The 19,362-nt window shown below is 40.9% G+C and overlaps 1 protein-coding gene across 1 annotated transcript in view; it reads left to right on the top strand.

Moving 5' to 3' along the window:
- The window catches only part of Dhc36C (Dynein heavy chain at 36C), a 592,122-nt gene that overhangs the window by 560,690 nt on the left and 12,070 nt on the right, over nucleotides 1-19,362 (top strand). The window contains exon 57 of the mRNA XM_090380456.1: nucleotides 3,866-3,969. Within this exon, the coding sequence (XP_090236582.1) occupies nucleotides 3,866-3,969 (104 nt within the window). The remainder of the gene's footprint in view (nucleotides 1-3,865; nucleotides 3,970-19,362) is intronic.

Raw genomic sequence — 19,362 nt, 5'->3', positions numbered from 1 at the left:
TACAATTGGAGCCTCACTGCATTTTTTACTTTAGATTGATTACAGGTTCTTCTGAAATTTTTGTTGTTGCTTGAGCTTTTTACAAACCAAAAATTTGTTTCAACGTAGATAACATAATAGCTACTATGCCATTATGAAGGTGAAGGGAACATTTTTTGAAGGTTATTTAACAATAACAATCAAATAAATAATAGTCAAATAGAATAAATCAACAAAGTCAAGGTCAGAGGAGCATAACTTTAAGACCTCAATTGATCGCCTAACTGTCATGCAAAATTAATTAAAAACCAAGGTAAGCAAACAAAAATTAACACCCAGTTGTACAAATAAAGAATATGCATCAACTTTAGGTAATTGCTAACAAAAAACCAGTCTTTTCATAATTGTGAAAAATTCTTAATAAACAAGCACCTTCAGAATTTGTCTGGCATTTCCAATAATTAAATTTAGGTCTGTGTTTTAAGACAAAACTTAATGATCGTAATGACTAATAATTCTTCAAGAATTTAGTTGTTTGAGTCATTGTTAGTTGTCTAAAAGAATCCAAAATTTATGCTAATTCAAAAAATTCTTTGGGTTCTCAATAAATAACTTCATTATTGAATACAAGTCAAATGAAATATGTTCAAAAAATTATAACTTGTAACTAAAAAGAGCTAAATTTGAGGCTTTTGCAATCAAATAAGTAAGCATAAAAATTACTTTTCACTTTCCAGAAGTTTCTGATATTTAACTGTAAATATTTAATTTAGGCAGCTCCCAAATGCAAGTTCATCTCCACTTTACACATTAACTATAAAAGAAAATATCACATACATTTTGATCATGAAATATACAGTTTCTCTGAAAAAATATGTTATCCACTTTCATCATAAGTGGATAAAGTATTCATCAATTAAAATTTCTGTAAAGTTTGGGGCGGGGGAAAAGACTGTCAACAGACCTGCATGATATACAAACTGATACCATTTCAAAATACAGAAGCACTGCAGGATATTCCATACTCCAACAGCACTTTGGAAAAAGGAAATATACATGGTTTATCCATAGAAATTATTTGAACATGGAAATAATTCTGATTTTAACACAAAAGTCCCCTCTGATAAAAGGAACATAAAGCATTCTTCAAAATCTGTGCGCCACAGACTCAACTCCTAATGATGACTACTGCCTACCTTGAAACATCAACAATATTGTAACAATCCACCAACCACTATCACTACAAATAACATCTATAACTCTGCCCCACTACATTCCATCATTATTCTCCTTGGATAACACAGATGCACTGTTGTTTCAGTCTCAATCTTCACATTGTTAACCTGTGATGCACATCATATGCCTAGGTAATAGTGCCTAATGGTAAAATATAAGTGTAGTTTTGCTGTGTGCAGTAGAATAGAAAACCGTGGGAGAAGGGGGAGTGAGATGCAGTGGAACACTGCACGATGAAATGAAACAGCAGTGAAAGGAATCCAGATATAATGGCAAGTAGAAAAAAATAATCAAAAGTATAAAATTTTTCTTAATTAAATTAATGTCATTTTGAAAAAAACAATGGAGTTCTTGACAGCAAAACCAACAAATGGGAACCAAGATGGGGAGGGGGGGACTTTTAGGCAGGGAGATTCTAGGTAAGCCTGTGAGTTGGATGCCAGGCAACATTCAGTTAAAAGAATTACTTTTAAACACAGAATAAAAACCAAAGTTATGTTTATTACATATGCTACAGAGTAGGTCTTTACTATTTATTTTTTATTGCATTTATTACTTTCTTCATCTCTTTATCTTATTTCCTGCTCCCTTTTAAAAATTTTGCTATGGTGGAAACCTGACATTGTTGCCCTAGTTCCTGATGAAAAATTGGCTTCTTACAAAGAATAACATGTCTTCTCTCCCTTTTTAACAGTGAAATGCTTCTTTCTTGGATTTCTGACCAAGAAGCTACCTTTTCATTTTTTTGTTCTATAACTTTCCTTTCTTCCATGATTAGACTAATTGGGATGGTTCCACATTAAATAAACTGAGCTATGAAATTTCAATTGTTATTGCTAGTTAATGAAAAATAGATGTCTACTTCTCTACATATTACACTCTTAACTATTGTAAAATTTAAAATTCACTAAATGTTTTTGCAAGGAATTAATCTTTCATCAAAACATGGGAGTATATGAAAAATTGCCATTTGCTTAACATTTCAATTAACAATTGTTTTTGGAAAAAACTTTGTCATTAAGCAAAATACATATAGCATAAACAATGCTACTATAGCTGATACTTAAATGACAGTAAGTATATAATAGTCTCATATCAAAAACACTAACAATTTATTTGGCACATTAATAGTTTTATATATATATTATCCCAGGTGGCTGAGTTGCACTACTGAAGTTCTGGAAGTCATAATTTAGTAAATAAATTATGAATTTAGGTAATTTAATAAATTTTATAAATGTGTAAAATAAAATTTATTTCACGAAATATTTACAGATAAGATATTCTTAATCATTCGGTATAACAATTGCATTGATACAGATGTATAAGCCGCATTCAAGTTATAAGGTCTCTAAATTTATTTCTCACAAAATAATAGAAGTGTGGCACTGCTTTAATCTAACTGCCAATAAGTTCTGAATGTTTTCAGAAGATGGCAGCACAATGCAGTATGTCACATTGATTGTGGCACCCTAAACAGAATACTATGTTTATACCACTTAAGAAAAGCATGTTTACACCACTCATCAGAATACTATGTTTACACCACTCATCAAGAAAATCATGTCATTATCAGATTTTTGCATCTCACAGGGAAAAATACAATTGATATCCATCGGGAAATGTCAGAAGTGTGTCCTGTAGGTCTTATGGATGTGAAAAATGTTGATGCTGGGTACATAAGTTTTGCGAAGGATGAGAGTCCTGCGAGAATGAAGCACATAAACCAGTCATTCTGAGGCTACTGTCTGCTGGGATGAAAAAATGGTTTTGGGTGACAGAAGATCAACAGTAGATGAAATTAAACAGCTACAGCCATTTCTGTTGGATCCATGCATACCATTCTCTCAGAATGAGCAAGGTGTCAGCTCAGTCAGTTCAAAAGCAGCTTTCCTAAGAACAAAAAGACAGTCATGTCAACTTGTATGAAGCAATTCTCACTTGAGATGCTACAGTGAATGGATTTTTCTTTTCCTCAATTCTCATAATGGATGAGGCATAGGTTCCACTCTTCAAGTGCAGAGAAAATGATGGTTGCCATTTTCTGGTTATGGATGGAATAATCCTTACACATTGTGTACTCAAATGGCACTACAGTGACAGGTAACTCGTATGAAGTGCTGAAGAAAAAGTTCCTCCCGTCACTTAAGAAAAAACATACACACAGATCGAATCACATTTGTTTCCATCAGGAAAGTGCTTCACCCCATCATTCTGGAACTATGCAAAAATTTTTTTAAAGAAAACAACATTGAGGTTATCACATATCCTCCATACTTGCTTGACCTTGCAGCTAGTGAAATTTGGTTATTCCCAACGATAAAGGATGCTTTTCATGGAAGAATATTTCCTAAGCTGACAAACTATTTCCTAGCTGACAAACAGCTGCTTCTGCCATTTACCACTGGGCTGCATACACTGCCAAAGAAAGTTTTGCCATGGCCTTCACAGCTTGGAAGAATAGGTGTGAGATTCTGGGAGACTACGTTGAAAAGTGAGGCAAATGTTACCTCTACATCTTTATGAGAAATAAATATGGAATCTGAACACACTTTGCATTAGTGATAATTGTATTATACTATAAAAAAAAACCATAATTTTATCCAAACATTTGTATGTTTTTTCTCTCTCTCTCTCTCTATATATATAGGAGTGTATGTAAGAGGCCTTTTTATAGATGGAGCTAGATGGGACCCAAAAACTTGGCAATTAGGTGAATCTCAGCCAAAAGTACTATATGACAAGTTGCCAGTGGTAAGCAGTAAGCTATTCTCAATCTTGCTCTAGGAATAACAGGTGTGAAATGATAATAAAATTGCATTCATTTAAATTAAAATTTCCTTGTAGATTGTAATTAAGGTGATGCTGTTATTTAATGTAAATTAATGCAATTTTGTTATTACATTTAATTATATTATTAAAGAATAATTGGTGAGTTTATAATAACTTATGTATATGTTACTGTTAATGCCCAAAACCTAATGAATCATATAGCAAGCTGTCAGTTTAGACTTTATTTCCGACTTTTACCATTCTAATGCAGAATGGTAAAAGTCGGAATTCATTTGCATTTCTTACATTTGCAAGTTCATCTTGCCAAAAGGAAGATTGTGATTGGTAAAAAATCCAAAATAAGTAAAGTTCTTCTTCTTCTTCTTTGGTCCTTAGCTGGCAGCTGGGGGAGGCGGTTGGCCACACAACCAATATGCTGCTGTAGGTGCCGCAGGGTTTCAGACTTGCTCTGTGATGTTCTTCCATACCTTACGATCCATGGCGTCAGTCCTGGCCTGGTTAAGGTTGAGACGTCGGCTCTTCAAGTCATTTTCCACTTGCTTGGCCCACGTTTTCCTAGGCCCGGTCCATTGGATGCTCCATTGGGTGGGTTGTTGTCCCCAAAGGAGTGTGGATGGTATTCTGTTCGTGCCCATTCTACATACGTGGCCAAACCATCTAAGCCTTCGCTTCTGGATTTGGTCGGCAATGGTTGGTTGCTGTTGGCATCTGGCGCGGATGGTATCATTAGTGATGCGGTCGCGAAGAGAGATGCCCAAGATCTGCCGCAGGCATCGCATTTGGAATACCTCAAGTTTGTTCAAATCTAACTTGAGACAAATCCATGTTTCCGATCCGTAAACAAGAATGGGCAGGATCAAAGTCCGGAAGAGTCGGATTTTAGTCTTTGTGGAAATGTTGGTCCTCTTGCACAGACACCATTTGAGCGAGGCGAACGCAGTGGCCGCCTGTCCAATTCTGCTGTGGATTTCCATGGTGGATAAGTAAAGTTACTTATTTTTTTGGAAAGTGTTCTTCCTAAATTCTAGTGTAGGAACAGAAATAGTGTTAAAACAGAAACATAAATAGATATGATTAAAAAGCTTATTCAGAATAGTAGATATATCCTGCAAAAAGACAATTTTTAACAGAAAGAGACTGCAGTTTTATAAAAATTAAAAGCTTTAAAAGAGTTGAGCAAACTTAATGATGGGACATTTTTTTCTTTTTGTAATTATGCAAATAAAAGGACAGATTCAAATTAAGTAAAGATAACCAAATCTAAAAAAAAAAAAAAAAAAAATTTCCTTTTTATTGTTTCAGGGCAGATGCTATATGAGCATTGCTTTCTTGCATTGTTCTGCCATTTTAATTTTAAATCAGGGTTCTTCTTGACCTCATTTTTGAATAGCACATATAATCAAATCTCATGCTTGTAGTTTATGTGAACTCCCCATTATTGACCACTCTTACTGATCAAATTATTATTATTAGTACAAGGAAGCCACAGAGGCCAAGAAAATTTAAAAAAAAAAGAAAGAAAAAAAAATTAGTAGAGGCATGCAATGCAAGAAAGCAAGCTTATGCAGCATCAGCCAAAAAAAAAAAAAAAAACCCTCCCATTTCACCCCTCCATTCATTCCAAATACCTGTCCAGCTCAGCCTTAAATTTATTTAGGCTATCAACTTCCACAACAAATGATGGAAGTCTGTTCCACCAATCAACTACCCGCTGACTAAAGGCAAATTTCCGCACATCTATTCTACAACTGCCTTTCCTCAATTTGAATCTGTGCCCCCTCAGGTTCTTAACCTCCCATTAGCATTCAGCTTGCTCAACCCATTCAAGGCCTTGTACACCTCAATCAGATCACCTCACAGGTACCTACTCTCCAGGTGCTGCAATTTGCCTTTCTTGGTAAGAGCAACCCTTTGTTCCACTCACCAATCTTGTTGCCTTTCTTTGTACTCATTCTAGCAACTCTACATCCTTCCTAAAATGAGGTCTCCAGACCTGTACACAGTACTCAAGTTGTGGCCTGACCATTGCCTTGTACAACGGGATAATCACATCTCTGACCTGGCTAGCAAAATTCCTATATATCATTGACAAGACTCCATAACCTGCACTGGCAGCCTGTCTACACTACTCAGCAAACTTCATATTTAACTGCACTATTACCCCCAGGTCTTTTCACTTTCCACTTCCCTGATATACACTTGGTACATTTCTCTTGGGTTATTGCCACTCATATTCAGTATCTTGCATTTGTCAATGTTAAACTTCTGTTGCCAATTCTCAGTCCATTTGCCCAACTTATCAAAATCCAGTTGAAGCAGCATACTGTCTTTACTGTTGTTAACAACCCTGCCAACCTTTGTATCATATGCAAATTTGGACATTAATCCTGATATACCTTTATCAGTATCAATAATGAATACAGAAAACAACAATGGGCCCAGCACCAAATCCTGGGGAACCCCACTAATAACATTTGTCCATGAAGAGCAGTATCCATTGATTACCACTCTCTGTCGACTATCACTCAACCATCCCTTTTTCCATTGTAGCAACTTACCCTTAATGCCATACCTCTCCAATTTGTACAGCAGTCTTCCAAGTGCAACAGTAGCAAAAGCTTTCCTGAAATTCAAGTATATGATATCAAAATTATTTTTGACATTCAGTTCCTTTGTGATATTCAGTTTTTGACATTCAGTTCCTCCCTTTAACAAACCCGTGCCGTGTATTAACTGATCCTGCAATGCTTCTTTAACCAGTGACTCCATTATTTTCCCCAGAACACAAGTTAAACTAACAGGACTATAGTTACTTGTGTCACGGTGCCTCCGTAGCCAGATGGGCAGGAGCGGCAGTGCATAGCACACGCTTCTTGATTAGACCGCAGTTCAAGACCGTGACCACCAAATATGGAGAATGCAGAAAGGTCAGGGAATGACCACTGCATATCCCCGAAGCAATATGGCCTTAGTTGCTAATGCTCCTAAAAACCATATAACAACAACTTGTGTCACGTGTTGAACCCCCTTTGTGAATTGGTGATACATTTGCACACCTCCACTCCATGGGGACCTCCCCCTAAGTCCAAGGAAGCTCTCATAATTATGGTTAAAGGGTTTGCTTACTTCCTTTGTTGCCTCCTTTAATTAGCATTAGCATTAGTAGAGGCATTTGATGCAAGAAAGCAAGCTTATGCAGCATCAGCCAAAAAAATAAAATAAAATAAAATAAAATAAAATAAATAAATAAATAAAAAATAACCACTTCCACTTCACCCCTCTGTTCGTTCGAAATACCTGTCCAGCTGAGCCTTAAACTTATTTAGGCTATCAACTTCCACGACAAGGGATGGAAGTCTGTTCCACCAACCAACCACCCGCTGGCTAAAGGCAAATTTACTCACATCTATCCTACATCTGTCTTTTCTCAATTTGAATTTATGCCCTCTCAGGTGATTATTCTGAGCAAGAGGAAGAATCCCATCATTGAGCATGCTCAAACCATTCAAGGCTTTATACACCTGTATCAGATCACCTCACCAGTGCCTAGTCTCCAGACACTGTAATTTGCAAAACTTAAGCCTTTCTTCATAAGACCACCCCTTTGTTCCATTCACTAATCTTGTTGCCCTTCTCTGTACTCGTTCCAGCATCTCTACATCCTTCTTGAAATGAGGCCTCCAGACCTGTATACAGTACTCTAGGTGTGGTCTGACCATTGCCTTATACAAGGGAATAACCACCTCCTTATCCCTGCTAGAAAAATTCCTATATATCATCGACAATACACCACGAGCTACTCTTGCAGCCCGTCTGCACTGCTCAGAGAACTTCATATCTGCCTGCACAACCATCCCCAAGTCCCTTTCATTCTCTACCACTGTCAGTGTAGTACCACAGAGTTGATACGTTGCTCTGGGATTGCTATTTCCCATATGTAGTACTTTACATTTGTCAATGTTAAACTTCATTTGCCACCTCTCAGCCCATTTGCTCAACCTTTCCAGATCCTGTTGCAGCAGCATAGTGTCAGTAGTGTCCTTGACAACCCTGCCAACCTTCGTATCGTCTGCAAACTTGGACATTAAGTTTGATATACCATCATCAATATCATTTATAAATACAGAAAACAATAATGGGCCCAATACTGAGCCCTGAGGGACTCCACTAATAACATTATTCCACGATGAGCAGTGTCCATTGATTACCACTCTCTGTCTTCTCCCCCTCAACCACCCCTTTATCCATAGCAGCAATTTGCCTCCAATGCCACACTGCTCCAATTTGTGCAGCAGTCTTCCATGTGCAACAGTATCAAAAGCCTTTCTAAGATCCAAGTATATAATATCAAAGTTATTCCCTGCATCCAGTTCTTTTGTGACTGCATCATAGTATCCAATCAAATTGGTGAGGCGAGACTTCCCCTTAACAAAACCATGCTGTGTCTGAGCTATAACTGAAGTCTTGTCTAGATGATCCTGCAGTGCTTCTTTATCCAGTGCCTCCATTAATTTTCCAGGAACAGAAGTTAAACTAACAGGTCTATAATTACTTGTGTCGCCCTTTGATCCTCCTTTGTGAATTGGGGTCACATTTGCACATCTCCAGTCCATGGGTACTTCCCCTGAGTCCAAGGAAGCTCTCATAATTATGGCTAAGTGTTTGCTTACTTCCTTTGCTGCCTCCTTTAATATGACTGGATAGATCCCATCCACCCCAGGTGCCTTTCTTGTATTTATCTTCAACAATTTCTCCTCCACTTTTCTCTCAGTTATTACAAGATTCTCTAGCTTACTGCCAGAGTTGCCCCTCAACGTGGGCACCTGTACGTTGTGAGAGAACCTCCCAGTGACGCTGCTGAACTTCCAGACTAGCATCACTGGGATCCAACGCCCACAGCCCAGGTTCCAGGCTTACATCAATGGAATCCGGCATGTTTGCCGTGCGCTGCGACCCGTGGAAATTCGGAAAGGGGGATCCTGGTGGTTGAGGGGCCCAGCTTCAATACACCACTTTGGCTCCTGCTTCGACAAGACGGGTGTTCCTGGAAGTCCCGGCTAGGATCAATCGGCTAGTAGGCTCACCTGCGAGGGTCAACCGTGTCAATGCCACACCCCTACCCTCATGGTCCGAGGGACAGGATTCAGGCTGGCGGCGGTGCGGGTATAGTGTCTGGGTAGCCCTGGCGTTCCACTCCCGAGCGCATTTATTGCATGCCGGGTAGTGGGCATCCCTTTGGGCTCCGTGGTGGGTGGGGAGCCCGGGCACTGAACAATTCAAAAACTATATGAATCCTGATAAACATATTTCTTCAGGGGCCCCAACCCAGTCCCTATCTGCAAACAGAGACGAAGACACAGATAGTATTATTAGCACAAAGAGGCAACGAACTGAAGTACCATCGGGGCGTATTCCAAGGTTCCTAATTATACACTCCACCGGTGAAAAACCGATTCGTAAAATGTCGCCCTTTTTTATCCAAAAAGGGTTAGATGGGTTAGCAGGTTAACCCAAATCAGTTAAGAGGCTTCGTTCTGGAGACCTTTTAGTTGAAACAAAAAATGACAGGCAATCAGAACATCTCCTCCGAGTAACATCAATCGGAGGAATACCTATAACAGTGACACCACACAGAACACTCAATTCATCGAGAGGTGTCATTTCGGAGTGGGACCTTCTCGACGTAACCGAGGAGGAAATCTGCTCCGAACTAAAACCACAGGGAGTTATTGCCGTCAAGAGAATTACTGCACGAAGGGATGGAAAAATTGTTAAAACCAGGAGCGTTATCCTGACTTTTAACTCTCCTAAACCTCCTGACGAGATTAAAGCTGGATACATCAATTGTTCAGTGCGTCCATACGTTCCGAACCCTTTACGGTGTTTTAAATGCCAGACGTATGGACATTCTCAAATGGCCTGCCGTGGAGTCCTTGCATGCGCTCGATGCGGTGCAAAGGACCACGAAACAACAGCATGTTCAGCCGCAAAACCCACCTGTATTAACTGTGAAGGCGAACACCCGGCCTACTCACGAGCATGCCAGAGGTGGAAAGAAGAAAAAGAAATTCAACGGCTGAAGGCAGAGCTAAACATATCATACCAGGAGGCAAGGAAATCGGTCAAACCCCTGAATATCAACAGACCTACCTACGCCCAGAAGGTAGCGGGGAGATGTTCCGTCAGAACTCAGACGGACATGACCATTCCTCCAAAGGAGTCTTTCACTCTCATCGCGCATTATCTCTTAAGTTCTCAAAAACCTGCACAGGCACAGAAGGACCAATCAGCTGCCACTCCTATATCGGTACCTCCTAATGCTCCACAAGTAACAAACATAATTATGAAAGAAAAGAATAAGAAAGGGGAAGTCTCCCCTACTACCCAAGTAAACATGGATGTCGAGCAGAAGGAGGTACCCGAAGATTCAGTCTTGGAACTCTTTGCGGAGGAAGTAATGGACACGGGACAGCGTCCATTCTTCCCCAAAAAAGATAAACCCAAGACTGATAAAAGTAAGCCCTCAGCACCTCGGAAGCCGCCTGACGGACCCACCAAGCCAAAATAATGGCTAAATTCCTACAGTGGAATTGTCGTGGATTCCAGCAAAATACTGATGACATCAAGGCCCTCCTGCAAAAGCACGAGCCAGTTTGCTTTTGCTTGCAGGAGACTTATCTAAAGGCAAATGATGATCCCACAATGCATAACACCACAATTTTTCATAAGGATTGAATTGCGGATGGTCCTGCTCATGGAGGAGTGGCTATCCTTGGGGGCAACCAGACCCCCAGTTCAGCCTCTGCTAATTACAACTAGCATAGAAGCTGTTGCAATTCGCCTTACTGTGGGATTTTTATTAACGGTCTGCTCTATTTATTTGCCACCTGGGACTGACATCTCCCAGGAAGACCTTGATGATCTTCTAACGCAGTTGCCTCCCCTTTTCTTACTTCTCGGGGATTTTAATGGACATAACACCCTGTGGGGTAGTGCTAACATCAACGGAAGAAGGGGACGAGTCATAGAGCATATGCTCAATGACAATGACCTCTCCCTTCTAAATACTGGAACAAACACCTTCTTCCACATGCCTACCCGTACTTTTTCTGCCATTGATCTCTCTATCTGCTCGCCTTCTCTACTCCCTTCACTCACTTGGGAAGTGGAGGAGAATCCATATGGAAGCGATCACTTCCCTGTGATAACCTCGTTACACAGTGGGAGCCCATGTCTTCCTTTTAGGTTACCACGGTGGAAATTTGATCATGGTGACTGGAAACTGGAATGCCTTCCAACATTAGGCAAATCTTGACCTCAGTACAGTCAGTTGGGAGCCGATCAATGACTTAGTAAAGTACATCACAGACATCATCGTCCAAGCAGCTGCTAATGCTATCCCAAAAACATCTGCCCAGTTTCCACCATTTCCCAAACCTTGGTGGAATTCACAATGCACAGCAGCAAAAAAGGCTCAAAACAAAGCGTGGGGGATATTTCGCCGATATCCTACCATGAATAACCTTATAGCCTTCAAACGTGCATGCGCCAAAGCACGCTACATCCATCGTCAGAGTCAAAAGGAATCGTGGATCCATTTTACATCATCTATTAACCAGTTTGTTTGTTTGTTTGTTATTAGGAGCATTAGCAACTAAGGCCATATTGCTCCGTGAATATGCAGTGGTCATTCCCTGACCTTTCCGCATCCTCCGTATTTGGTGGTGACGGGCTCGAACCCCGGTCTAATCAAGAAGCGTGTGCTACGCACTGCTGCTCCTTCCCACCTGGCTATGGAGGCGCCCTATTAACCAGTCTACCAACTCTAAGGTAGTCTGGGATAAAATCCGGAAAGTGAAGGGGAAATATACATCCCACCCTTCTTCAATCCTAGATTATAATGGATGCACTATTGCAGATCCAACTGCAATAGCCAATGCTCTTGGGGAAACATTCTCTAACATTCTCCGCAACATCCTCGTACTCCCCAGAGTTCCTGGTCCTAAAACATAAACTGGAAAAACAAGCACTTACTTTTAAGTCCAAGAGCCTCTATCCCTACAACGGGGCGTTTACTATAGAGGAACTGAAAAGAGCCCTCACTCTTTCCAAAGCAAGTGCTGTTGGACCAGATGGCATCCATTATGAAATGATTAAACATCTTTCACCAAAATCTATGGATTGTCTGCTCCTTCTGTATAACAGAATCTTTATTGAAGAGCAGTTTCCGGACTCCTGGCGAAAGGCAATCGTTCTTGCCTTTCCTAAGCCAGGAAAGGATCCAAAAGTCACCACCAATTATCGTCCTATTGCTCTGACTAGCTGTCTGTGCAAAATCCTGGAGAGAATGGCTAATTCTCGTTTAATATGGTATTTAGAATCAAATGACCTTCTCTCCAGCATCCAGTGCGGCTTCCGAAGGAACCGGTCCACTTTGGACAATCTTATTAGATTGGAAGCATCCATCCGAGATGCTTTCCTAAAACGCGAACACTTGGTGTCGGTGTTCTTTGACATGGAAAAAGCGTATGACACAACTTGGAGATTTGGCATTTTAAAAGATTTACATAGCCTAGGCCTTAGAGGGTATCTCCCCTTTTTTATTCAAAACTTTTTAGCCAATCGATCGTTCCCAGTTCGTGTGGGATCCTCACTCTCTCGCTCCTTTAGCCAAGAGGAGGGAGTACCACAAGGATCAGTATTAAGTGTCACGCTTTTTGCCATCAAAATAAATTCCATCACAGAACAACTTCCTCCAACTGTAAACAGTGCCCTCTATGTTGATGACGTTAGCATTTTTTGTCAGTCGTGCAACATGAGGGTTATTGAAAGACAACTGCAGAAAGCCATTGATAGTCTGAATTCCTGGGCACTTGCTAATGGCTTCAGGTTCTCGCCGGAGAAGACCGTTTGCGTACACTTTTGTCGCAAGCGTAATCTTCATCCTGAACCTGAATTAAGGCTCGGACAAAATGTTATTCCAGTAGCGGCGAACACAAAATTCTTGGGACTCATATTCGATAAAAAACTGACCTTTTTGGATCATATTCGTCAACGCCGCACAAAGTGCACGAGAGGCCTTAATATGCTATGCTCAGTCTCCTCTTTATCTTGGGGTGCAGACCGATGCACCCTTCTACGGCTTTACCATGCACTTCTGCGATCCAAATTAGATTATGGGTCCCAAGTATATTCCTCAGCCAGAGACAGTGTCCTTCGATGGCTGGACCCCGTCCATCATCAGGCCCTACGTATTGCTACTGGAGCATACGCACATCTCCTGTCCAGAGCTTATACGTCGAAGCAAACGAACCACCGTTATCGCTTCGACGTAAGCAGTTGTCTTTAAAGTACTCTTTAAAACTGAAATCCCTGCCAGACCATCCTACGTGGCCCTTCGTTTTTGAACCACGATGGGAAAATTTATATAATACCCGTAAGACTGCCAATCATCCTTTTGGTATTCGTCTCCAAGAGCTACTCAAAGAACTTTATATCAAGGTAGACAAGGTTGCCCAAACACCAAAGCAACCCTTTCCACCCTGGCATGCTCATATCCCGGCATGTGACTTGTCCCTTAGAAATTGGGGAAAGTCGGACACTCCATCATCGGTCTACCTGCAGCTTTATTCAGCACACCGAGCTGAATATTCCGACTTCGCGCCAGTGTACACAGACGGTTCGAAGTTGGACTCATATGTGAGAACTGCTGCTGTCTTTACAGACAGCACTACATCGGAGCAGATTCCCTCTGAATGCAGTATATTTACTGTAGAGCTGCATGCTATAGAGTTAGCCTTGGATCGCATTAGTGAATGCCAATACCAACGGTTCATTTTATATTCCGATTCTCTCAGTGTGTTACAGTCTTTAATATCTGTGAGGTATAATCCTCATCCAGTCCTGTCTAGTATTCAGCAGAAGATTCACTTCCTCCTTGGACGTGAATATGATATCCGCTTCTGCTGGATTCCCAGCCACATTGGGATTAGGGGAAATGATTTGGCTGACGCCGCAGCCAAATCAGCAATTCCCAATAATAACCGCTGCCTGTCAGTCCCCTATACAGACTACAGGCAAATAATACACCAAAACATACACTCCCAATGGCAGGACTCGTGGAATAGACAGACTGGAAATAAACTATATTGTATAAAGCCTGTAATTGAACCGTGGCAGTCTAGTCTGCGCAGGAATCGTAAGGAGGAAGTTGTTCTTGGCCGGACTCGCATAGGACACAGTCATTTAACTCATTCGTTTTTGCTGAGGGCTGATGACCCTCCTATGTGTGTGTGTCCTGTGGCACAATTTTAATTATGAGACACATTTTAATTGATTGTCCAGATTTTAATAATATCCGTTTTACTGCTTTTAATCATCTGACTGAGCCGTATACACCCAGTCAGATTTTATCCGACAATGACAATGTGTCTGCTATTTTCAGATTTTTAAAATCAATAAATATTTTTACTCGTTTATAAAGTTTACATATTCTTATACTTCTTGACATAGTGACCTAAATAATTAGGTCACTGAAAGTTTAAATTTTTTTATAAATGACATGGTCTTGGCGTATTATAGCCTTAGTAGCTAATGCGCCAATAAAACCAAAACAAAACAAAAAAACAAACTGCCAGAGTTGAATACACCTCTGGCATTCCCCTCGCTGAATAACTCCTCATGTGTGAATGTCGATGCAAAATATTCATTCAGTTTGTTAGCTACCTGAGCAGGATCATCAACAGTTGACCCATCGATATCAAGTGGACCAATCTGATTCATCCCCTTCCTTCTAGAGTTTACATAAGTAAAGAACTCTTTGCTGTTTTTCTTTGCATCCCTTGCAAAGATTTCTCGTAATCTGCCTTCGCCTGCCTAACCTCCTTTGTAACTTGGTTACAGATCAACTTGTATCTATCATAGGCTTCTGTGTCACGTGTTAATTTGTATGTATCCCATGCAATTTTATTCTCTGCCATATGTCTCATTAGTTCATCTGACATCCACTTAGGCCTAAACCTTGAACAATATTTCTTAGTTGGTATGTAAAGCCTAGTAGCTTCCAAGATAAGTTCTTTGAATGCTTCCCATTTTGAATTTGCTGTTGGTAACATCATCAGTTGGTCCCACTGTATAGAATTTAAATACTGTCTCAGTCCATCGTAGTCGCCTTTACGAAAGCAGTCTATAACTGGATATACTTCCATCCACCCCAGGTGCCTTCCTTATGCTTAACTTCAACACTTTCTCTTCCACTTTGCTCTCTGTTATTACAAAATCACTTCGCTCCCTGTTAGAGTTTGATAAACTTCTGGCATTTCCCTCATTGAATAACTCCTCATGTGTGAATGTAGATGCAAAATACTCATTCAGTTTATCAGCTACCTGAGCATGATTATCAATAGTCAACCCATCTAGTGGTCCAATCTGATTCATGAAGTTAAGCATAAGGAAGAATTTTTGCTGATGCTGTCGAGGCAGTGTTAGGTGGGTCGGAAAACTGCTAGTTGGGGGGATACAAGGACTGATAGATTAACAGTAGCCACTGGCAGAGGTGGAAGTGATTCTTGCACTGCTTCTATTGAAATGAGCAGAAGCCTGAAAAACAAGATGCAGGATATTTCAGAGACTGCTGGGAGTCATTGCGGTACAAGTAAACACATGGGTTGTGTTAGGGTAGCTAAGAATAGAAACAGGTGCATGTATACCTGTGTGTACACCAATCCTAGGAGTTTGGTACATAAATTTGATGAATTTGAGGTATTGCTCAAAACATCAAAGGCAGATATTGTTGGGATATCAGAGACGTGGTGTCACACAGATATAAGTAATGCGGAACTGGAATTTGGGGAATACAATGTGTATAGAAAGGATAGACAGGACAGGAGAGGAGGAGGGGTTATGCTATTAATTAAAAAACACATAAGGTCCAAGGAAGTGAAGCCAGTCGACATCGATGGACAGGGCAGTGTCGAGTCAGTTTGGTGTGACATAAGCATAGGGAAATCAAAATTGAGAGTAGGAGTGTGCTATAGGCCTAATGACTCTGATGAGTATAATAAGATATTGTTCAGGGAAATAGAGTGGGCCAGTAAATCAGAGAGTCTTATAATGGGGGATTTTAATTTCCCAGATATTGACTGGAATTTGTGGGTTGGTCACTCGCACACTAGCAAGGCTTTTGTGGATTTATTGGATGATTGTTTTCTACATCAGCATGTTCGTGAGGCAACAAGAGGGAGCAATACTCTTGATCTGATTATCAGTAGTGATTCTTCATGCATTAAGAATCTGCAGATAAATGAACCACTAGGTGGCAGTGATCACAGTGTGTTGAAGTGGGATTTACTCAAGGAGGTAACTACCATCAGAGGTAAAGGGAAGGGTTTTTGTTTTCGTAAAGGCGACTGTGATGGTCTGAGACAGTATTTAAATTCTATACAGTGGGACCAACTGATGATGTTACCAACAGCGAACTCAAAATGGGAAGCATTCAAGGAACTAATCTTGGAGGATACCAGGCTTTACATACCAACTAAGAAATATTGTTCAAGGTTTAGGCCTAAATGGTTGTCAAATGAACTAATGAGGCATGTGGCAGAGAAGAAAAATGCATGGGATACATACAAATTAATGGGTGACAGCCTATGATAGATATAAGTTGCTCTGTAACCAAGTCACAAAGGAGATTAGGCAGGCAAAGGCAGACTGCGAAAAATCCTTGGCAAAGGATGCAAAGAAAAACAGAAAAGAGTTCTTTACATATTTAAACTCGAGAAGGAAATGGATGAATCAGATTGGTCCACTAGATATTGATGGTTCAACAGTTGAGGATCCTGCTCAGGTGGCTAACAATCTAAACGAGTATTTTGCATCTACATTCACACATGAGGAGTTATTCAGGAAGGAGAATGATGTAGGTAAAGTAAACATTGGCAGTCAGCTGGATGATTTTGTAATAACTGAGAGGAAAGTGGAGGAGAGATTGTTGAGGATAAACATAAAAAAGGCACCTGGGGTGGATGGGATCTATCCAGTTATATTAAAGGAGGCAGCAAAAGAAGTAAGCAAACCCCTAGCCATAATTATGAGAGCTTCGTTGGACTCAGGGGAGGTACCCATAGACTGGAGATGTGCAAATGTAACCCCAATTCACAAAGGAGGATCAAAGGCTGACACAAGTAATTATAGACCTGTTAGTTTAACTTCTGTTCCAGGTAAGTTAATGGAGGCACTGGTTAAAGAAGCACTGCAGGATCATCTAGACAAGAATTCAGTTATAGCTCAGACGCAGCATGGTTTTGTTAAGGGCAGGTCTTGCCTGACCAATTTGATTGGATACTATGATGTAGTCTCAAAAGAACTGGATGCAGGGAATAACTTTGATATTATATATTTGGATCTTAGGAAGGCTTTTTATACTGTTGCATATGGAAGACTGCTGCACAAATTGGAGCAGTGTGGCATTGGAGGAAAATTGCTGCTATGGATAAGGGGATGGTTGAGTGGCAGAAGACAGAGAGTGGTAATCAATGGAGACTGCTCAACGTGGACTAATGTTATTAGTGGAGTTCCTCAGGGTTCAGTGTTGGGTCCGTTGTTGTTTTCGGTGTTTATGAATGATATTGATGATAGGATATCAAGTTTAATGTCCAAGTTTGCAGATGATACAAAGGTTGGCAGGGTTGTTAAGGACACTACTGACGCTATGCTGCTGCAACAGGATCTGGAAAGGTTGAACAGATGGGCTGAGAGGTGGCAAATGAAGTTTAACATTGACAAATGTAAAGTACTACATATGGGAAACAGTAACCCCAGAGCAACGTATCAACTCTGCCGTACTACACTGACAGTGGTGGAGAATGAAAAGGACCTGGGGGTAATTGTGCAGGCAGATATGAAGTTCTCTGAGCAGTGCAGACGAGCTGCAAGAGTAGCTCATGGTGTCTTGTCAATGATATACAGAAATTTTTCTAGCAGGGATAAGGAGGTGATTATTCCCTTGTATAAGGCAATGGTTAGGCCACATCTTGAGTACTGTATACAGGTCTGGAGGCCTCATTTCAAGAAGGATGTAGAGCTGCTGGAACGGGTACAGAGAAGGGCAACAAGATTAGTGAATGGAACAAAGGGTTGCTCTTACGAAGAAAGGCTTAAGTTTTGCAAATTACAGTGTGTGGAGACTAGGCACCGGCGAGGTGATCTGATAGAGGTGTATAAGGCTTTGAATGGTTTGAGCATGCTCAATGCCAATGGGATCTTCATCTTGCTCAGAATAATCACCTCAGAGGGCATAAATTCAAATTGAGGAAGGACGGATGTCGGATAGATGTGCGGAAATTTGCCTTTGGCCAGCGGGTGGTTGGTTGGTGGAACCGACTTCCATCACTTGTTGTTGAAGTTGATAGCCTAAACAAATTTAAGGCTCAACTGGACAGGTATTTCGAACAAACGGAGGGGTGAAATGGGAGTGGGTTTTTTTTTTTTTTTTTTGGCTGATGCTGAATAAGCTTGCTTTCTTGCATCATATGCCTCTACTAATGCTAATGCTAATCCCCTTCCTTCTAGAGTTTACGTTAGTAAAGAACTCTTTGCCACTTGATTACAGACAAGCTTATGTCTGCCATAGGCTTCTGTGTCACCTGATTTACATGCATCCCATACATTTTTCTTCTCTGCCACAAGCCTCATTAATTCATGACATCCATAATGACCACCTACCTAATATGATGTTGGTCCTTCACATGCAGCCTAAACAGCTCATACCTGGCGAGGCATGGATGCTACAAGATTTTTAAATATATCTGGTACCGACATGTAACCAGCAGATCCTTTAACTCCTATAAGGTCTGTGGTTGAGATGCTGCAGATCGGAATTGCTGTTCCAACACAAACCACAGATGCTTGATGTCTGGGGAATTTGGAGGCCAGGGCAATACCTGGAAGTCTTTCTCATGTTCCGCGAACCAGTCTCGAACAATCCGGGCGGTGTGCCATGTCGCATTATCCTGCTGAAAGATGGCACCACCAGAGGGGAAGACCTTTGCCCTGAAAGGGTGTACTTGGTCAGCAATGATGTTTAGGTAGGTGGTAGACATCAGAGTGCCCAGCATATGGATGACTGGACCCAGGGTATCCCAGCAGAACATCACCCAAAGCATGACACTGCTGCCACTGATTTGTCTTTGTCCCACGGTGCATCCAGACGCCATCACTTCCCCATGTAAATGATGCACACATATCCGCCCATCCACATGGTGCAACAGGAAAAGTGATTCATTGGACCAGATGACTTTCTTCCAATCGCTCAAGGTCCAGTTTCAATGCTCGCATGCCCACTGTAGGCAGTGAACC

This window comes from Mastigoproctus giganteus, chromosome 8, assembly GCF_048544385.1.
Source record: "Mastigoproctus giganteus isolate SK-2022 chromosome 8, ASM4854438v1, whole genome shotgun sequence".
Lineage (NCBI taxonomy): Eukaryota > Metazoa > Arthropoda > Arachnida > Uropygi > Thelyphonidae > Mastigoproctus > Mastigoproctus giganteus.
The sequence above is the reverse complement of the archived record's forward strand: the minus strand, read 5'-3'. Positions and strand labels throughout refer to the sequence as shown.